Source organism: Caretta caretta, chromosome 10 (assembly GCF_965140235.1).
Source record: "Caretta caretta isolate rCarCar2 chromosome 10, rCarCar1.hap1, whole genome shotgun sequence".
NCBI classification, from domain to species: Eukaryota; Metazoa; Chordata; order Testudines; family Cheloniidae; genus Caretta; species Caretta caretta.
Genome location: NC_134215.1, coordinates 16,994,600 through 17,011,235, shown reverse-complemented (window position 1 = coordinate 17,011,235; position 16,636 = coordinate 16,994,600). Strand labels below are relative to the sequence as shown.

The 16,636-nt window shown below is 40.9% G+C and overlaps 1 protein-coding gene across 3 annotated transcripts in view; it reads right to left on the bottom strand.

The window, feature by feature from the left end:
• The window catches only part of DNAH3 (dynein axonemal heavy chain 3), a 104,687-nt gene that overhangs the window by 52,359 nt on the left and 35,692 nt on the right, over nucleotides 1–16,636 (bottom strand). For all 3 annotated transcript variants that reach the window (XM_048867021.2, XM_075132719.1, XM_075132720.1), the window contains exons 23-29: nucleotides 14,532–14,711; nucleotides 13,213–13,349; nucleotides 12,202–12,403; nucleotides 10,693–10,785; nucleotides 10,249–10,359; nucleotides 8,539–8,653; nucleotides 1,442–1,640 (exon numbers count right to left, since the gene is read on the bottom strand). In XM_048867021.2, coding sequence (XP_048722978.1) covers nucleotides 1,442–1,640; nucleotides 8,539–8,653; nucleotides 10,249–10,359; nucleotides 10,693–10,785; nucleotides 12,202–12,403; nucleotides 13,213–13,349; nucleotides 14,532–14,711 — 1,037 coding nt within the window. The remainder of the gene's footprint in view (nucleotides 1–1,441; nucleotides 1,641–8,538; nucleotides 8,654–10,248; nucleotides 10,360–10,692; nucleotides 10,786–12,201; nucleotides 12,404–13,212; nucleotides 13,350–14,531; nucleotides 14,712–16,636) is intronic.

Sequence of the window (16,636 nt, the reverse complement as noted above, 5' to 3'; positions counted from 1 at the left end):
CCTTTGTCTAATACAGTGGTTCCCAAACTTGTTCAGCCACTTGTGCAGGGAAAGCCCCTGGCAGGCTGGGCTGGTTTGTTTGCCTGCCGCGTCCGCAAGTTTGGCCGATCGCGGCTCCCACTGGCCCCGGTTTGCTGCTCCAGGCCAATGGGAGCTGCTGGAAGCGGTGCGGGCCGAGGGACATACTGGCCACCGCTTCCAGCAGCTCCCATTGTCCTGGAGCAGCGAACCACGGACAGTGAGAGCCGCGATCGGCCAAACCTGAAGATGCGGCAGGTAAACAATCTGGTCTGGCCCGCCAGGGGCTTTCCCTGCACATGCGGCGGAACAAGTTTGGGAACCACTGGTCTAAAAAATCAGTTAGCTTCTCAAAGAAGGGGATCAGGTTGGTCTGGCACGATCTACCTTTTGTAAAACCATGTGGTATTTTATCCCAATTACCATTCACCTCTATGTCCTTAACTACTTTCTCTTTCAAAATTTGTTCCAAGACCTTGCAAACAATTGAGGTGAAACTAACAGGCCTGTACTTCTCTGGATCACTTTCCCCCCTTTTTTTTAAAAAATAGGAACTATATTAGCAATAGGTTTCAGAGTAACAGCTGTGTTAGTCTGTATTCGCAAAAAGAAAAGGAGTACTTGTGGGACCTTAGAGACTAACCAATTTATTTGAGCATAAGCTTTCGTGAGCTACAGCTCACTTCATCGGATGCATACTCTGGAAAGTGTAGAAGATCTTTTTATATCCACACAAAGCATGAAAAAATACCTCCTCCCACCCCACTCTCCTGCTGGTAATAGCTTATCTAAAGTGATCACTCTCCTTACAATGTGTATGATAATCAAGTTGGGCCATTTCCAGCACAAATCCAGGTTTTCTCATTAGCAATAGGAACTAAATTAAACAGGAACTAAATACACAACCCCTGAGTTTACAGATTCATTAAAAATCCTTGCTATTGGGCTTGCATTTTCATGTGCCAGTTCCATTAATACTCTTGGATGGAGATTATCTGGGCCCCCTGATTTAGTCTCATTAAGATGTTTGAGTTTGACTTCCACTTCAGATGAGGTAATTTCAAACTTCATATCCTCTACCCCTAAGCTGATCTACACTTAAAAATTAGAGGGATCTAGCTATATCACTCAGGGCTGTGGAAGATTACATGCCCTGAGCTCTGTAGTAAGGTCGACCTACAGTCTAACTCCTGGTGTAGACTCTGGCCTCTCAGAGCGGTGGATTAACTACACGAATGGGAAAACCCCTTCCAACACTACAGAAAATGTCCACACTGTGGCACTAGACCCAAACATAAAAAACCGGGGAGGGGGAAAGAAAACTAATGACTAAGGCTCTTTTCATTAGCCACTGTTACAATATGTATTAAATACAAGCCAGCTGGAAAGTGAATGCTACAGTCATAGAGAATATGAATTTTACCTATAGCATCGATCAGTCAGTGGAGTTATAACCAGACGTAGAGAATTGCCAAGGTACTCATAGCCATATTTGGCTTCTGTCGTAATCATTCGCACCATTACATCTCCTTCTTCCCAGTAGTATCTCAACTGAGAAATCCACTGGAAATCATTCTGATCTGTGATTTTGTCCTCAACCAATTTTGCAACCACATCACGAGCTGCAGGAACAGAAATAGCTCATAAAATACCTAATAAACAGTAAGCTAACATTTACAGCTGTACCTCAGCTTTCATTTTTTGAAAGGAAACTGCATCCATTTTGCTTAATGAACCATCTTAATTCAATTGGGCAAAATTCTAGACCCCAGTGCCCAGCATGAGTAGCCAGGCCAGGTGCTGGGGAGCTGTGCAGGGGTGGAGGAGTACAATCACTCTATAAAGGCCATTTAAGACCAGTGTCTGAAGAAACCTATATAGGACACTTACATCTTCCATACCCAGAAAATATGCAAGGATCTGTGCAGTGACAGGTCTCTTTCACCCCTCCCCCAGTTCACCCATGCCTTTCTGCCCCCTGTAAATCAGAATGCTTGCTCACAGCACAGGGCTCTGTACCTGCTGATGTACACCTGTACCTGTACCTGATGTACACCTGCTCCACAGCTCCCCATTCTCCAGCCCCCATTCTTTGCTCAACAGAATGCCACTGTGGCCCTCTATGGGCCACAAAGGAGGAGGCTAGATTTGCCCCTGGATAGAAAGCTCTTCACTTGTTGGCATGTTATCCACAAATTCAGAGTCAACTATATCTGAAAATAAAGGATCTTGTAAACGCCACTCAATCTGCACTTGGAACTCCTACTGGCATCACATATTATTGCATATATACTATCATTAGGTTTCCTTACATTTCTGGGTCTCTGCTAGCAACTATACTGCTGAAAAGCAAAATTGTGTGTCACACAGGCTACTTGCAGAGCAATGTCAGGAACTGTAAACTGGTTTTTATCTAGGTTTGCCTAGGGTTAACAATCAGAAGCACTATTTTTTAATGACAGAATCTTAGAAATGTACAACTGGAAGGGACATTGAGAGGTCAGTTAGTCCAGCCCCTTGCATTAAGGCTGGACTAAATAAACCTAGACTATCCCTGACAGGTTTGTCTAATCTGTTTTTAGAAACCTCCAGTGATGGGGATTCCACAACCTCCTTTGGAAGCCTATTCCACTGCTTAATTATCCATATAGTTAGAAATTTTTTCCTAACCTAAATTTCCCTTGCTGCATATTACTCTGACTACTTCCTGTCCTACCTTCAGTGGAATGGAGAAAAATTGATCACCATCCTCTTTATAACAGCCCTTAACATATTAGAAGACAGTTATGAGTTCCCTCCTCAGTCTTCTTTTCCCAAGACTAAAGATACCCAGTTTTTTTTAACCTTCCCTTATAAGTCAGGTTTTCTAAATCTTTATTCATTTTTGTTGATCTCCTCTAGACTCTCTCCAATTTGTCCATAACTTTCTAAAAGTGGGGCACCCAAAACTGGACATAATACTCCAGCTGAGGCCTTACCAGTGCCAAGCAAAGCAGGACAATTACCTCCTGTGACTTACATTTTACACTCCTGTTAATACACCCCAGAATGACACTCACCGTTTTTACAACTGCATCACATTGTTGACTCAGCTTTAATTTGTGATCCACTATAACCCTGATCCTTTACTGCAGTATTACTGCCTAGCCAGTTATCCCCTATTTTGTAATTGTTCATTTAATTTTTGCTTCCTAGGTGTTTTTTCTGAATTTCATCTTGTTAATTTTGGATCAATTCTCCAATTTGCCAAGGTCATTTTGAAGTCTAATCCTGTCTTCCAAAGGGATTGCAGCTCTTCCTAGATTGGTGTCATCCACAAATTTTATAAGCATACTCTCCTCTCCATTATCCAAGTCATTAATAAAAATATTAAATAGTACCAGACCCAGGACTGACCCCTGCGGAACTCCATTAGATACATCTCTCCATACATCCCCCCAGGTTGACAGAAAACCATTGATAACTACCCTTTGAATATGCTCTTTCAACCAGTTGTGTACTCACTTTATAGTAATTTCATCTAGACCACATTTCCCTAGTTTGCTTCTGAAAATGTCATGTGGACCTGTGTCAAAGGCCTTACTAAAATCAAGATATTTTATATCTACAGCTTTCCTTGCTATCCAGTAGGCTAGTAACCCTGTCAAAGAAGGAAATTAGGTTGCTTTGGGATGATTTGTTCTTGATAAATCCATGCTGGCTATTCCTTCTAAACCTATAATCCTCTCGGTGCTTGCAAATTGATTGTTTAATAATTTGTTCCAGTATCTGTCCAGATATTGACAGATAGACGGGTCTATAATTCCCTGGGTCCTCTTTATTCCCCTTTTTAAAGACAGGTACTATGTGTGCCCTTCGCTAGTCCTCTGGGACCTCACTCATTCTCTGAGTTCTCAAAAATAATTGCTCACAGTTCCAAGATTGCCTCAGTTAGTTTCTTATGTGACCAAGTGTGAATTTCATCAGGCCGTGTCAACTTGAATACATCTAAATTATCTAAATACTCTTTAATCTGGACTTTCCCTATTTTGGCTTGTGTTCCTTCCCCCTTGTTGTTATATTAATTGTTATGCATCTAGCCATAATTAACCATTTTAGTGAGACTGAAGCAAAATAGGCATTAAACGCCTCCCCCTTCTTGATGTTGTCTGTTATTAGTTCTCCTTCCTCCACTAAGTAGAGAACCTATGCTTTCTCTCATCTTTCTCTTGATCCTAATGTATTTATAGAACCTCTTCTTATTCTCTTTTATGTCCCTTGCTAGATGTAACTCATTTGGTGCCTCAGCTTTCTGATTTTGTCCCTACATGCTTGTGTTATTCTGTGATGAAATCAGGTGGGCATGAGTGTTGTAAAGCCTCACCAAAAGCAGTGGCCGAGGTTACATTCAAGATGGTAGGGTCAAAATCCTGACTAAAGGCTGATTCCTGCTGTGACCTATAAGCCAGGCAAGTCCGGAATTTTGTCCTAAAAGTATGGAGATGTTATAAACTGGCAGAGTTCTATTAACTTTGGTGTTTAAATAGTAATTTAAAGAATCTGATTCTTGTTGCTCTCCATTTCCTTGTATGTTGTAATAACACAATAAACAAGTTTAGTAGGTCAAAGTTACATAGAGCTGAGTAATTGAAGAGAACTTCAGCAGAGGTTGCAAGCATCCAAGAATAAAGGTGCTTAGTTTTTTCCAACACAATGTAGTCTTAACATTATTTGTTAATTTAAAAAGGGAAGTGATTGCTATTTTCCTGAAGGAGATGGTCTAGCAACATAAATAGAAATTTAATGGGGTTAAAAGAATATTTTTATGGAAGGACATGTAGCACAGAATTAGGCTGAAACCTTTTTCAGTTACAGTTGTAATATCACATTTAGCAATACTATATTTCTCAACAGCTGTGCTGCATTTCTTTCTTGGAATCCAGTTCAAATTTATCCTTGGTTAAACAGAAAAAAGAAGGATTAGTACCAGTGGTTAGGCCAGAATCTCAAAATGGAAAAAAAAAACATAAAAAACTGGACAGGCACCATACTGTAGAGTTGACTGAACAGTGAAATAGCAACTGATGATTAACAGCTAACCCAAACCACACCTTACTGTTGAATCATGCATGTCATCACCAGGGATCCTAGTCTTCTGTGATTAAAAAACCCAAAATTCTCCAACAAAAAAACATAAAAATCCAAGTTTTTCCATAAATAAAATGAAACGCTGAACTTTAGTTTCCCTAGCAGCCACAATATAAAACTAAAGATTCTCTGTAAAAATGCAAAATCCACATTTTTCCATGGCAAATGGATTTCTAGGATCCCTGGTTATCACTATAATACTTGTTTATACATATCTATCAATGTATTTGTAACTGTAACATTTCACTGGGACCAGCCTTACCCTTTCAGGGTCCCCTGGGCCAGAGCTCCACTTAGTACAGAAGTGAGGCTAGGAGCCATCAGGGAGCCAGTTGCAGCTCCCTTATTCTGCTCTACCTAAGGAGATGCTCTGACGTATGCTGGTGAAGGATGGGTGTAGCAGAGTTCTACTCCAGCATACCCTCTCCCAGTCCCCACAGTGCCACCTCCCTTTCCCTACACCAGAGGTAGGAGGGCAACTAGTACAGAAGGCAGCTATGCTGCTCCTGCCAGTTTGACACCCGTGGAGAATTCCCACATGCAAAGGGAATTCTCAACGGGCCACCTCTGGACAGAATACAACCACTCTGCCCCACTTGAGTAGTGCACGGTAGCACACTGGACTGGAAAATCCAGCCCACTGTTCCCCCTGAAGCTGAGTTGCCTCCCCCATCAGTTCTGCTGTTGGAAGGGGAAGGGAGATTGGTATAAGAGACAGGGACGCCATTTAGGGGGGGCAGGGAAGGGCTCTAGCCCCCCACCCCAAGTTTCGTAGGGGAGGCCTACTCACCCTAGCCCCAGACAGAGCTCTTAACTGCAACAGCTTGAGTGTGATATGTGATGAGTTCGGCAGCATAGCCTTTGGGGCAGGGAGTTTGTTTATAAACAGAGGCAAGGTCAGGGGTTCTCAAACTGGTGGTTGAGACCCCACAGGGGGTCGCGAGGTTATTACATGGGGGGTCGTGAGGTGTCAGCCTTCACCCTAAAGCCCGCTTTGCATCCAGCATTTATAATGGTGTTAAATATATAAAAATGTGTTTTTAATTTATCTGGGGGGGGTCACACTCAGAAATTTGCTATGTGAAAGGGGTCACCAGTACAAAAGTTTGAGAACTATTGGGCAAGGTGACTAAGATAACAAAAGGCTTATCATTAAAGTAAATTAAGGATCGTTAGATGATCCTGAAAGCACTGCCAGGCACTTCAGTTAAAAGACAGGACACAAAGGGTAGAAATAAAAGGTGAGAATGGAGAGAGGTAAATAGTGGTTTCCCTCAGGGGTCTGTACTGGGAACAGTCCTATTCAACATATTCATATATGATCTGGAAAAAGGGGTACTCAGTGATGTGGTAAAATTTGCAGATAATACAAAATTACTCAAGTTAGTTAAGTCCAAAGCAGACTGTGAAGAATTACAAAGGGATCTCACAAAACTGGGTGAGTGGGCAACAAAATGGCAGAAGAAATTTAAAGTTGATAAATGCAAAGTAATGCACTTGGCAAAATATAATCCCAACTACACATATAAATGATGGGGTCTAAATTAGCTGAACCCATCAGTAAAGAGATCTTGGAGTCATTGTGGATAGTTCTCTGAAAACATCTGCTCAATGTGCAATTGCAATTTAAAAAATCTAACAAAATATTGGAAATCATTAGGAAAGGGACAGATAGTAAGAAAAAAATATCATGTTAGCTCTATATAAATCCACGGTACACCAACATATTGAATAGAGTGTGAAGATTTGGTCACCCCATCTCAAAAAAGGATATATTGGATTTGGAAACTGTACAGAGAAGGGCAACATAAATGATTAGGGGTATAGAAACACCTTCTGTATGAGGAGAGACTAAAAAGACTGGGACTTTTCAGCTTGGAAAAGAGATGACTAAACGGCAGGGCTGGCTCCAGCGTTTTTGCTGCCCCAAGCGGCAAAAAAAACCCACAAAACTTGCCGCGGAACAGGGAGATGGAATCCTGCCCGCCGAACATGGAGGCGGAGTGATGGTGCAGCTGCCGAATTGCTGCCGGCGACCGAGAGTCACGTCCCCACCGCTGAATTGCCGCCAAGCGCGAGGCCCTATTGCCGCCCCAGAGCCCCGAATCGCCGCATTGTGACAGAGCGGCCGCCAAATTCCCACCACCGCCGAGGGCCTATTGCCGCCCCAGAGCCCGACATCCTGCCGCCCTTCACATTTGTCGCCCTAGGCACCTCCTTGGTTCGCTGGTGTCTGGAGCCAGCCCTACTAAGGGGTGATAGAGGGCTATAAAATCATGAATGGTGTGGAAAAATTGAATAGGGAAATGTTATTTACTCCTTCACATAACGCAAGAACCAGGGGTCACCAAAGAAAATTAATAGGCAGCAGATTTAAAACAAGCAAAAAAAAGTATTTCTTCACAGTCAACATGTGGAACTCTTTGCCAGGGGATGTTGTGAAGGCCAAAACTATAACAGGGTTCCAATAAGATCTAGATAAGTTCATGGAGGATAGGTCCAGCAATGACTATTAGCCAGGGTGGGTAGGGATCCAACACCATGTTCTGCATGTCCCTTGCCTCTGTTTTCCAGAAGCTGGGAGCGGGCAACAGGGCAACTAGATAATTACCTGTTCTGTTCATTCCCCCCGGGGCACCTGGCATTGACCACTGTTGGAAGACAGGATACTGGGCTAGATGGACCATTGGTCTTACCCAGTATGACCATTTTGATGTTCTTATATAGAACCCAGATGTATCTGCTCACTGCTGTTTCCCACTAGACCTCGCTCTCCTCCCAGAACTGGGATAGAACCCAGCCGTCCTGATGGGGTCTCTCTCTCTACAGAGTTAGTAATAAAGTAAGAATATACATTAACATTCTAAACCTAACCAGTGTCCCTTAGGTGACTTGCCACAAGATGTCAGAACATGTTATTAGAGCTGAGGGGGTCTAATATTTATTTAATTTTCTTTCTCTTATAAAGGAATTAGATACAGGGCTCCTCTCAGCTAATTGCTAAATTATCTGCCAAAAAAACTAGAGTTTTCAAGTGTCTAAGTAGCCCCAGGAATCATGGTTAAAGTTGCGCCCTCCCCCCCAAACCTGAAATGGCGCCCCAGCTAAGAGGCATTGAAATTAGGCATCCCACAAAGTTTGCTCTGAATTGCTCAGGCTACATGCTCAAATCATTAGTTATCTTGCTCATGCCTAAAGCCGGCATTTACAACTAGCTTTTGTCTCATGTGAATTAGCAACTGAAAATAATTAATATAATCCTTTAACTAATTCTCCAGGACGTAACTTTAGCTTGGGGAAGCACCCCAGCTACCTGTTGCAGATAATTTGCTTCAGTTAATGGTAGCAGTTCTGCCTGGAATGTAAGGAGAGAAGTAATAATCATGCATTTACCATGCACATCAATGACAGTGAGAGCCCCAAGAGTCAGACGGGCACCAGTGGACAGCTTTCCTCTCACTAACTGAACAATTTCTCCAATTTGTTGGTTGCTCTTCTCCAAGAATTCCTGTTACGGAAAGAAATGTGAGTATTAATGGTAAGCTGTAGCAAATAGCTCCTAAACTCCCAGAACAGTCATTAGAACAAACTCTTTCAACCAAATGAGGCAGTTCAGTAATGGCACTATGCAAACATTTAAGAGTCTCCTTCATATACTGCCATTTTATTTCATCATAACTACTCAGAAGGGTTTTGTAGTCTGAAATGGAAGCCATTTATTTCTCCCTAAATCAAATGCCAAGTCTCTGTACCAGGAGATATGCATGCTCTCTCTATTGTCTAAAGCTGGATGAAATTTCTTGTAATAAAAAGGTTTCAGAGGGTTAGCCATGTTAGTCTGTATCAGTAAAAACAACAAGGAGTCCTAACAAATTTATTTGGGCATAAGCTTTCGTGGGCTATAACCCACTTCAAGGACTCCTCGTTGTTTTTACTTGTAATAAATAGTTATTCAGCAAATGTAATATTTTCCTGAATTTACTCTTTATTTCAAATTATTTTGCCCAACAGTTTCTACTAATAATTTTGGTCCATGGATCACTGATGATATTTTTTTTGCAAGCATTTTAAATTCAGCCTGTTTTGACTGGGCATATGGGTTCAGATCCTCAGCTGCAGTAAATCAGCATAGCTTAATTGAAGCCAAGGTAGTTTCTGTGTCTTGAGTGGATGAGTACAAGCATCAGAATCTGGTCTCTGCTGCAGTAACTATTTAAAAATTTTCTGTTTTCACGAAAATCCCTACCAGTAGACTCATTTGCTAGAGTAGCTCCAGAACGTGATCAAAGAAGGGGCACACAGTTGAAGCAAATTTCTTTAAAATTTCATGTAAATAATCACAGGAAAAAAAGGTTGCAGTATTCATCCAACTCTACTAAGGTCCAATCAAAAGTCCATTGAAGTCAACAGGAGGTCTTTCCGTTATTTAGTGTACTTTGGGTCAGTCCCGAATGGGGTAATACATAAGACCATGGTGATGATGGATGAATTGAAAATACTTATGGGAAGAATAACATTCAACTACCAAACCTAGCTGATGCACCTTTATCCTACCGAGAAGCTAGCAGCCACAAAAGCTGTGTAATCACCTGATCCTGCAAACAGCTACTCATGTGTGTAGTTCTCACATGACGAGGCACGTAAACATAGTAGGGGATAAGCATACATAGAGGAGTAACTATTTATAAGTTCTGGTCATAGTTTGCAACTTTTGTTTGATTCTTCTGTTCACACTTGCAAAGCTCTATGAATAAGAGTCTGCAACTTGCTTCAATGGAGTTACTTCTGATTTACACCAGTGTAAATGAAATCAAAATCAGTGTCCATAATGATAGAGAAATAGCTGCTGCTGAGACATAAGACAAATATACAGCATGACTGAATGCAAAGTAAAAAGAGAAAACAAAGCAGACAAACAACAAAAGTGAATAAGAAAAGTGGAAATTGCCAAGCGCTCTGAGTTAAAGGATATTCTGCCACGATTTAACTTAAGTAGAAAAGTCAGAATTTATGCTTTCAAAAATGCAGTCACTTTGTTAGAGTTCTTCTTAATATCATAATTTAATCTTTGGTTAATTGAAAGAATTTACAAGAAAACCTTACAAGTAAAGTTCCTGATCGCATAGCTTCAGACACTTCCTTTGTCCAGTAGATGGATGAAACACAAATAACCACCTGTCCAGGCCACTGAAGTACCCACTTATTTCGGGGAACCTTTTAAAAAAAAAAAATCACACTTGAGATAGAGAAAATGATGTGTATGCACTAGGCTTTGTCAATAACAAAATATATTTTCCCTAATGCTTTTAAATCTGATTTATAAAATAAATGGCACTCAACACTGAGAACTTCATTAATTTTCCTTCAAGGAAATTAGATATGAGACTTTTAATGGATGCTGCTGAATTGGCACAACAGGATTCTACTTAGTTTAAAACCTAACATGGTGGTAAAGGAGAGTTTGAGCCCTGTACATGTGCAGGTTACTTTATGTTAATTACTTTATGCTGTAATTTATTGATACAGAAGCAAGAGATGAATAATTACTTGAACATATCCTCCAATGCCATCTTGAATAACTTGTCTTATGCTGGCCAGCATCATTTCCTCTACTTGCAAAAGCCATTTCTCTACCATGCCCTTAAAACAAGAACAAGAGAGGAGAGTGAAAATACACCAAATAAAATTTGTGATTAAATGGCATTTAAAGAGCAAATTTCACACTGGAGTAAACCTTCGAATATATTAGGCTTAAAGCATAAAGGCTGACTCATGCCTTTTTCTGCTCTGGTGGTAAGGAAGAAAACGGGTGGACAGCCTCCGAATAGAGGCACAAGCACTGGTGTACACAATGAAGGCATGACTGCAGCAAAACAGTGCATACAGAAAAATAAGCCATGTGAACTGCCTGAGCCGTGCATCTGAAGGGGCACCATGGTGTCCATACATCCAGGTAGTGTAAATGCAGCTCTGGGAGGTAAATGCAACATAGCCATAACACCAGTGAACACATTGCTCCTGAAAGATGTGGTTAAAAGGTTGCTAAATAGAATACCCCCTATCTTTCACCCTGTACTTTTTACCCCTGTTCATGACTGCTACATAGCAATTCAGCTCCATACAATTTAGTGGGGCATGGCCAAGGAGAGGCAGAGGAATAACAGCCACTCATTATGGCAAGTTTCTACAAAACCTACAGGTTCACAGATTGTAAGGCCAGAAGAGACCTTTAGATCATCTAGTCCTACCTCCTGGATAACACAGGTCAGGGAATTTCATCCATCTAATTCATATTATAACAGCGTGCCTTATTACATAGTTTATAGTGCAAGTTACTGTTGGTCTTAGCAACAACAGTAACTCCTCTCAGTCTGTCACCTCCCTGCATCCCCAAAGGGGCTGTGGCCACACTGGGATTGAGGATAGTCGCTAATGACAAGGCAGCTGTTTGAGCCATGCTGCTATTGTTGTGGGGCAGGAACAGCGATGATGAGAGATAGTCTGAGATTCACAAGGCCTTCCCTGTGTTTTCATGCCATTCTCCATGCTGGCCACGCCTCCCTCCTGTGTCACACAGCCTTTGGCCACCCCTAGCCCCCCAGGGACAATGCAGCACAGCAGCAGTGTTCTCTGTACTCTGGCCTCATGTGTGCCTTCTTGCCATGAGGAAGGCAGAGTGTTTCTTCAACTTGTTACATGCTGCTACCTCCACTGTGCCACCTTTTGACCATAAGGCTAGGCTGCAATCCTATACTGGTACCTTTAATATTTTCATTCATTCCTTGTTTCCATTGTGATGTGGTATCTTAGTTATGTTCTAAGTGCCAATTTTTAAAGGTATTTAGATGCCTGAAGTTGCAGATAGGCACCTACAGAATTTTCAACTCCGCGCAAGTGCCTAACTCCTTTTTAAAACTCCCAGCAGGCACCTATCTGCATTTTTAGACAACTAAATGCCTTTAAAAATCGGGTCTTGGTATTTTAAAGCTCATTTCCCCAAAAGCACAACCTTTACCGCCAACTATTCATGTAATGTCATAACAGGAAAAAAATTACTTTTGCTTTCACTGGGTAGATTTTCTGTATGAAAGGAACCATTTCTTTCTCTGAACTGATCATTCCTGTGATTTCGAGATCTTCTGTAAACTCTAATGTAGAGATTCCCTCAAAACATTTCTTTAAATGTGGCTGTACTCGAAGGGGATCTTTGGTTTCTGATAAAATCTCAAGCAGCTCATCATTAGACAGGAAAAAGAACCTATTGAAAAGAAAATGCACATGCACTTTTCAGACATGAAACCATCATCTGAGAAGCTGGATTTGATCTAACTCTTAAAGTAAGAAAGACTTATCACAAAAGGGAAGTTACCTGCTCTGATTTGGGGAATGCACTATTCTCAAGAACTTCTGGGTTCATGTGAGTCTTTGATATTTGGACTTATGGAGCAGATTTAAAAGTTATAAAACTATTACACCTTTTTACATGTCAGTTGAGCTGTGGCTCACGAAAGCTCATGCTCAAATAAATTGGTTAGTCTCTAAGGTGCCACAAGTACTCCTTTTCTTTTTAGAGGGGAGAAAGAAATCTAATCAGGTTTGGGGGACAGCCATGCACACTGTAAAGTTAGCCACACAGCCTGTTCTCCACCATCACCTAGTCATCTTTAGACCCTCTGGGACAATTATATGGGACTTCACCTCTGTGCAGCTGAGTAGGGCATGCCCGATGGAATGATGGCGGGGGGGTTGCAATCAACTGCTGAAGATGGCATGTTCCCCTGAAAATACACTGTAATTGATGTATTTTCCACTGCAGGTTCCTGCTGTACTAAGACACCTTGGCCTCCCCACCCACTCAAATCTTGGGCCAAGCATAGCTCAGCTGGAACAGGGAATCTGGGCTACATGTCTAGAAAGGGAAATAGGTTGTCATTTTTTGCTGCACAGAACTGTGTTCTGTGACAACTACAAGTCACGCAACTCAATAAAAATTATTTCAAACAAAGAGAGCATTAGAATCTCTTTATGGTTCTTGCTGCTCTAAGTTGAACCTGTTAATCAATTTACCGTGAGAAAAATAATCTTTTCTTCTCCAAATAAGTATTCAGCCCCTTCTGGATATCATCTAAGAGAACATTTGCTTCTTGAAGCCTCTCCAACATCCTGGATTGCTCAGTTGCTACAAGTACCCTGGTGTCTTTCACCTTTATAAAAAGAAACACAGTGTAGAAACTGCTAAAAAGTTCACATTTGGTTTGTCAGTTTGTTTCATTTTATTTTTATTTGGTGATAACGAAGGCTACAGAATATGTTACAGAGCATGGAAACTGCTTTGGTTGTTGAATGTCTTCAAATGAGGAAAATATATATGCAGTATTTGACAGTTATTGCTGTTTAAGACCACTGCTTTGTCGAGATTAAACAATACCAACAATATTGTAACCTGTGAAAAATTTATAGGATCACATCCACAGGTATTACTATCTTTTCAAACGTATACTGATTTGGAGAGCAAATCACTATTTGTATGGACATTCAGCTGTGCCTTGGGCTTTCAGCAGTCACAGATTCATAGACATTAAGTTCAGAAGAGACCATCATGACCATCTAGTCTGACCTCCTGCACATTGCAAGCCACAGAACCCCACCCACTCCTGAAATAGACCCCTAACCTCCAGCTGAGTTACTGAAGTCCTCAAATCATGGATTAAAGACTTAAAGTTACAGAAAATTTACCATTTACAGTATAAGTGACACGTGCCCCACGCTGCAGAGGAAGGCGAAAAATTCCCAGCTGATGGGCCACATGCTATCATAGGCAGTCCCATCATACCATCCCCTCCATAAACTTATCAAGATCAGTCTTGAAGCCAGTTAGGTTTTTTTGCCTGCACTGTTTACCTTGGAAGGCTGTTTCAGAACTTCACTCCTCTGATGGTTAGAAACCTTTGTCTAATTTCAAGCCTAATGATGGCCAGTTTATAGTAATTTGTTCATTCACAAATAGGAGTGCAAGTCCTATGAAATGCACCTTTAGCACCCTACGTTTATCCTCTTCTGTGCTTGTCCTCAGAGTTGTGTTTGCTCTCTGCTATTACACTCCTTTTAATGTGAAAGGATCAGCGGTAATTTATTCTGTGATGTCTAGATTCTACAGAAATCTCAAAAGGGTAGGTAATCTTACCTACCATTTTTGCTAAAAGACTAGGCATTAACAGTGTTTTACCGTGAGTGTTTTAACAGTGTTTTGGGCTCTGTGTTCCATGTTCCAGTGACTGAAATCTGAATCTCTGACTCTGGATAAGCAGACAAATTATCTTACTTAAAACTAATTTGATGAAATATAAACAAACATAATTTGCACTTTATTAAATGCAAATACTTACTGTTTGTGTCATGATGTCTTTCCAGCAAGCGTCTACTATTCCAAACTTTCTGCCCTCTTCTGGCATTTGAGCTATAATGTCTTCTGAACTAAAAATTGGTTCCAGGTAAAGCCATGTTGCCTGGCATTTTAACCAGCTATCTAAAATATCTTGCATTGAAACAAGCTTCTCTTCCCATGCCTGTAAACAGAACATTTAACATGTATGGTCTGCAAACAATTGTTTTAAATTGTACATTGAGTAGCAGAATAAACAGAGGGTAAAATATCGGATTATTTTTCTCTGTTACAGTTCTTCATTATCAGTATATATGAGATTGAACACAAACCAACTTAAGAACTTTTCCTGTAATATTATACTCTTGTATGAAAGAACTACTTACAAAAAAAAAATCATGGGCTGGCTGATCATGCATCTTTCACTCATGTGTTTATTCCTTACTCACATGAGCAGTCCCATTGGCACTACTTGTGTGAAGAAGGACTACTCATGTAAGTAAGGTCACAAGATTGGACTTTTTGTCTGTTTGACTGTAAGTTAGTTCATTTCAGGAGATAAACACCACCGTTTCAAACCTCTGGATGAAAGTATTGTTCTTCGTCATGAGTGACTGCCTCTAGACGTGCTCAGAGATACTCTCTATAAATGGATTCTTTTTCGTTTGTACAACATACCTCTATTTTTACCCTTACTAGGCAGCCAAGTTAAAGTTCAGTCAACTCCTTTAAGTAACAAATACGTACATTTACAAAAAGAACTCAACAGCCACATCAAAGGAGGCATATGAGTTTTCCAGGGCAATCTTTAGAATACTGTATTTCCAATAAAAGATGGTCCAGTAATAGATACTACTTCACCCATACTTGTCTCTCTCATACCCTGGGACCAGCATGGCTATGATAACATCACAAACTATAATGAAATTGTAATTTAAGGACTAATATCCCTTTGATTGCTGCAAAAATAATCAGTCTCTTGCATCAAATAAAACCCCCTGAAATAATTTTGACAATGAAATGACACAAGCCATGTGGGCAGAGTAGCACATTATTTTACACACTCAAAATGAGTCTTTATGAAAACCAATGACGTAGTTTAAAAAGAATGGAGAAACACAGAGATCTTCTGAATTTTGCTCTACACCCACAATAAATATCTGAATATTCATTAACTTTGACCCAGTATTACACTGCTGACAGCCAAATTGTTCACTGAAGTCAATGGGTGCGTTGCCTGTGGCTACGTCCACACTAGAAACTTCAAAGCGCTGCCGCGGGAGAGCTCCTGCAGCAGTGCTTTGAAGTGTGAGTGTGGTCACACGTGAGTGCTGGGAGAGAGGTCTCCCAGCGCTCAGAGTCTGTCCACACTAGTGCTTTAAAGCGCTCACATTTCCTTTAAAGTGCTCAAATTCACCCCTCGAACCAGCAAGTTAAAGCTTTATAAAATCTAAGTGTAGACAAGCCCTCAGTAAGAAGAGGAGGACTGGGCCCTCTTTCCTTGCCAAACCCTCTCACAGATCCCTTTGTAAAGGGTATGCCAGGAATGTATTAATGGAAGAGGTGTGGCCAGATTGTATTGTGTTTCAGCAATCTCCAGCTGCCATACAGCCCCTTGGGGACTGTTACAGGTAGCTATAAATTAAAGTAGCATTTGCTCCCTCTGCCCTCAGCTCTTGCTAGGATCACGGCCAATGTCCTAAGGAATGGATGGAATTAAGGGTTTAGAAGTGTTGACAAGTCATGAGAATTAGGTTAGAACAGCCTTCAAATTACCATCAAATATTGATGGGAAAAGTCTGTTTTCTGTGGAAGCTTCCTTTAGGGAAATCATTATATTTAACTCCTCTTTTCATCAATGAATTACTTGTAGGAGGGATTTGTTTCATCAGCTTACCATAAAATCATATCTGTATGGAGTGGTGGACCAACAGGTAGAATAACTTTGAAAATCTTATGGTAATGCCAAAAGATTACAAATATATTATTTCTCACAAATGACAGAGCTGCATCTCATTACACAATTTAGCAGAATTTGTTTAAAGCAACTGACCTATTCCTAAAATATAAAACAACTCAAAAAACATGCATATAGTGACTGGCTTGTAA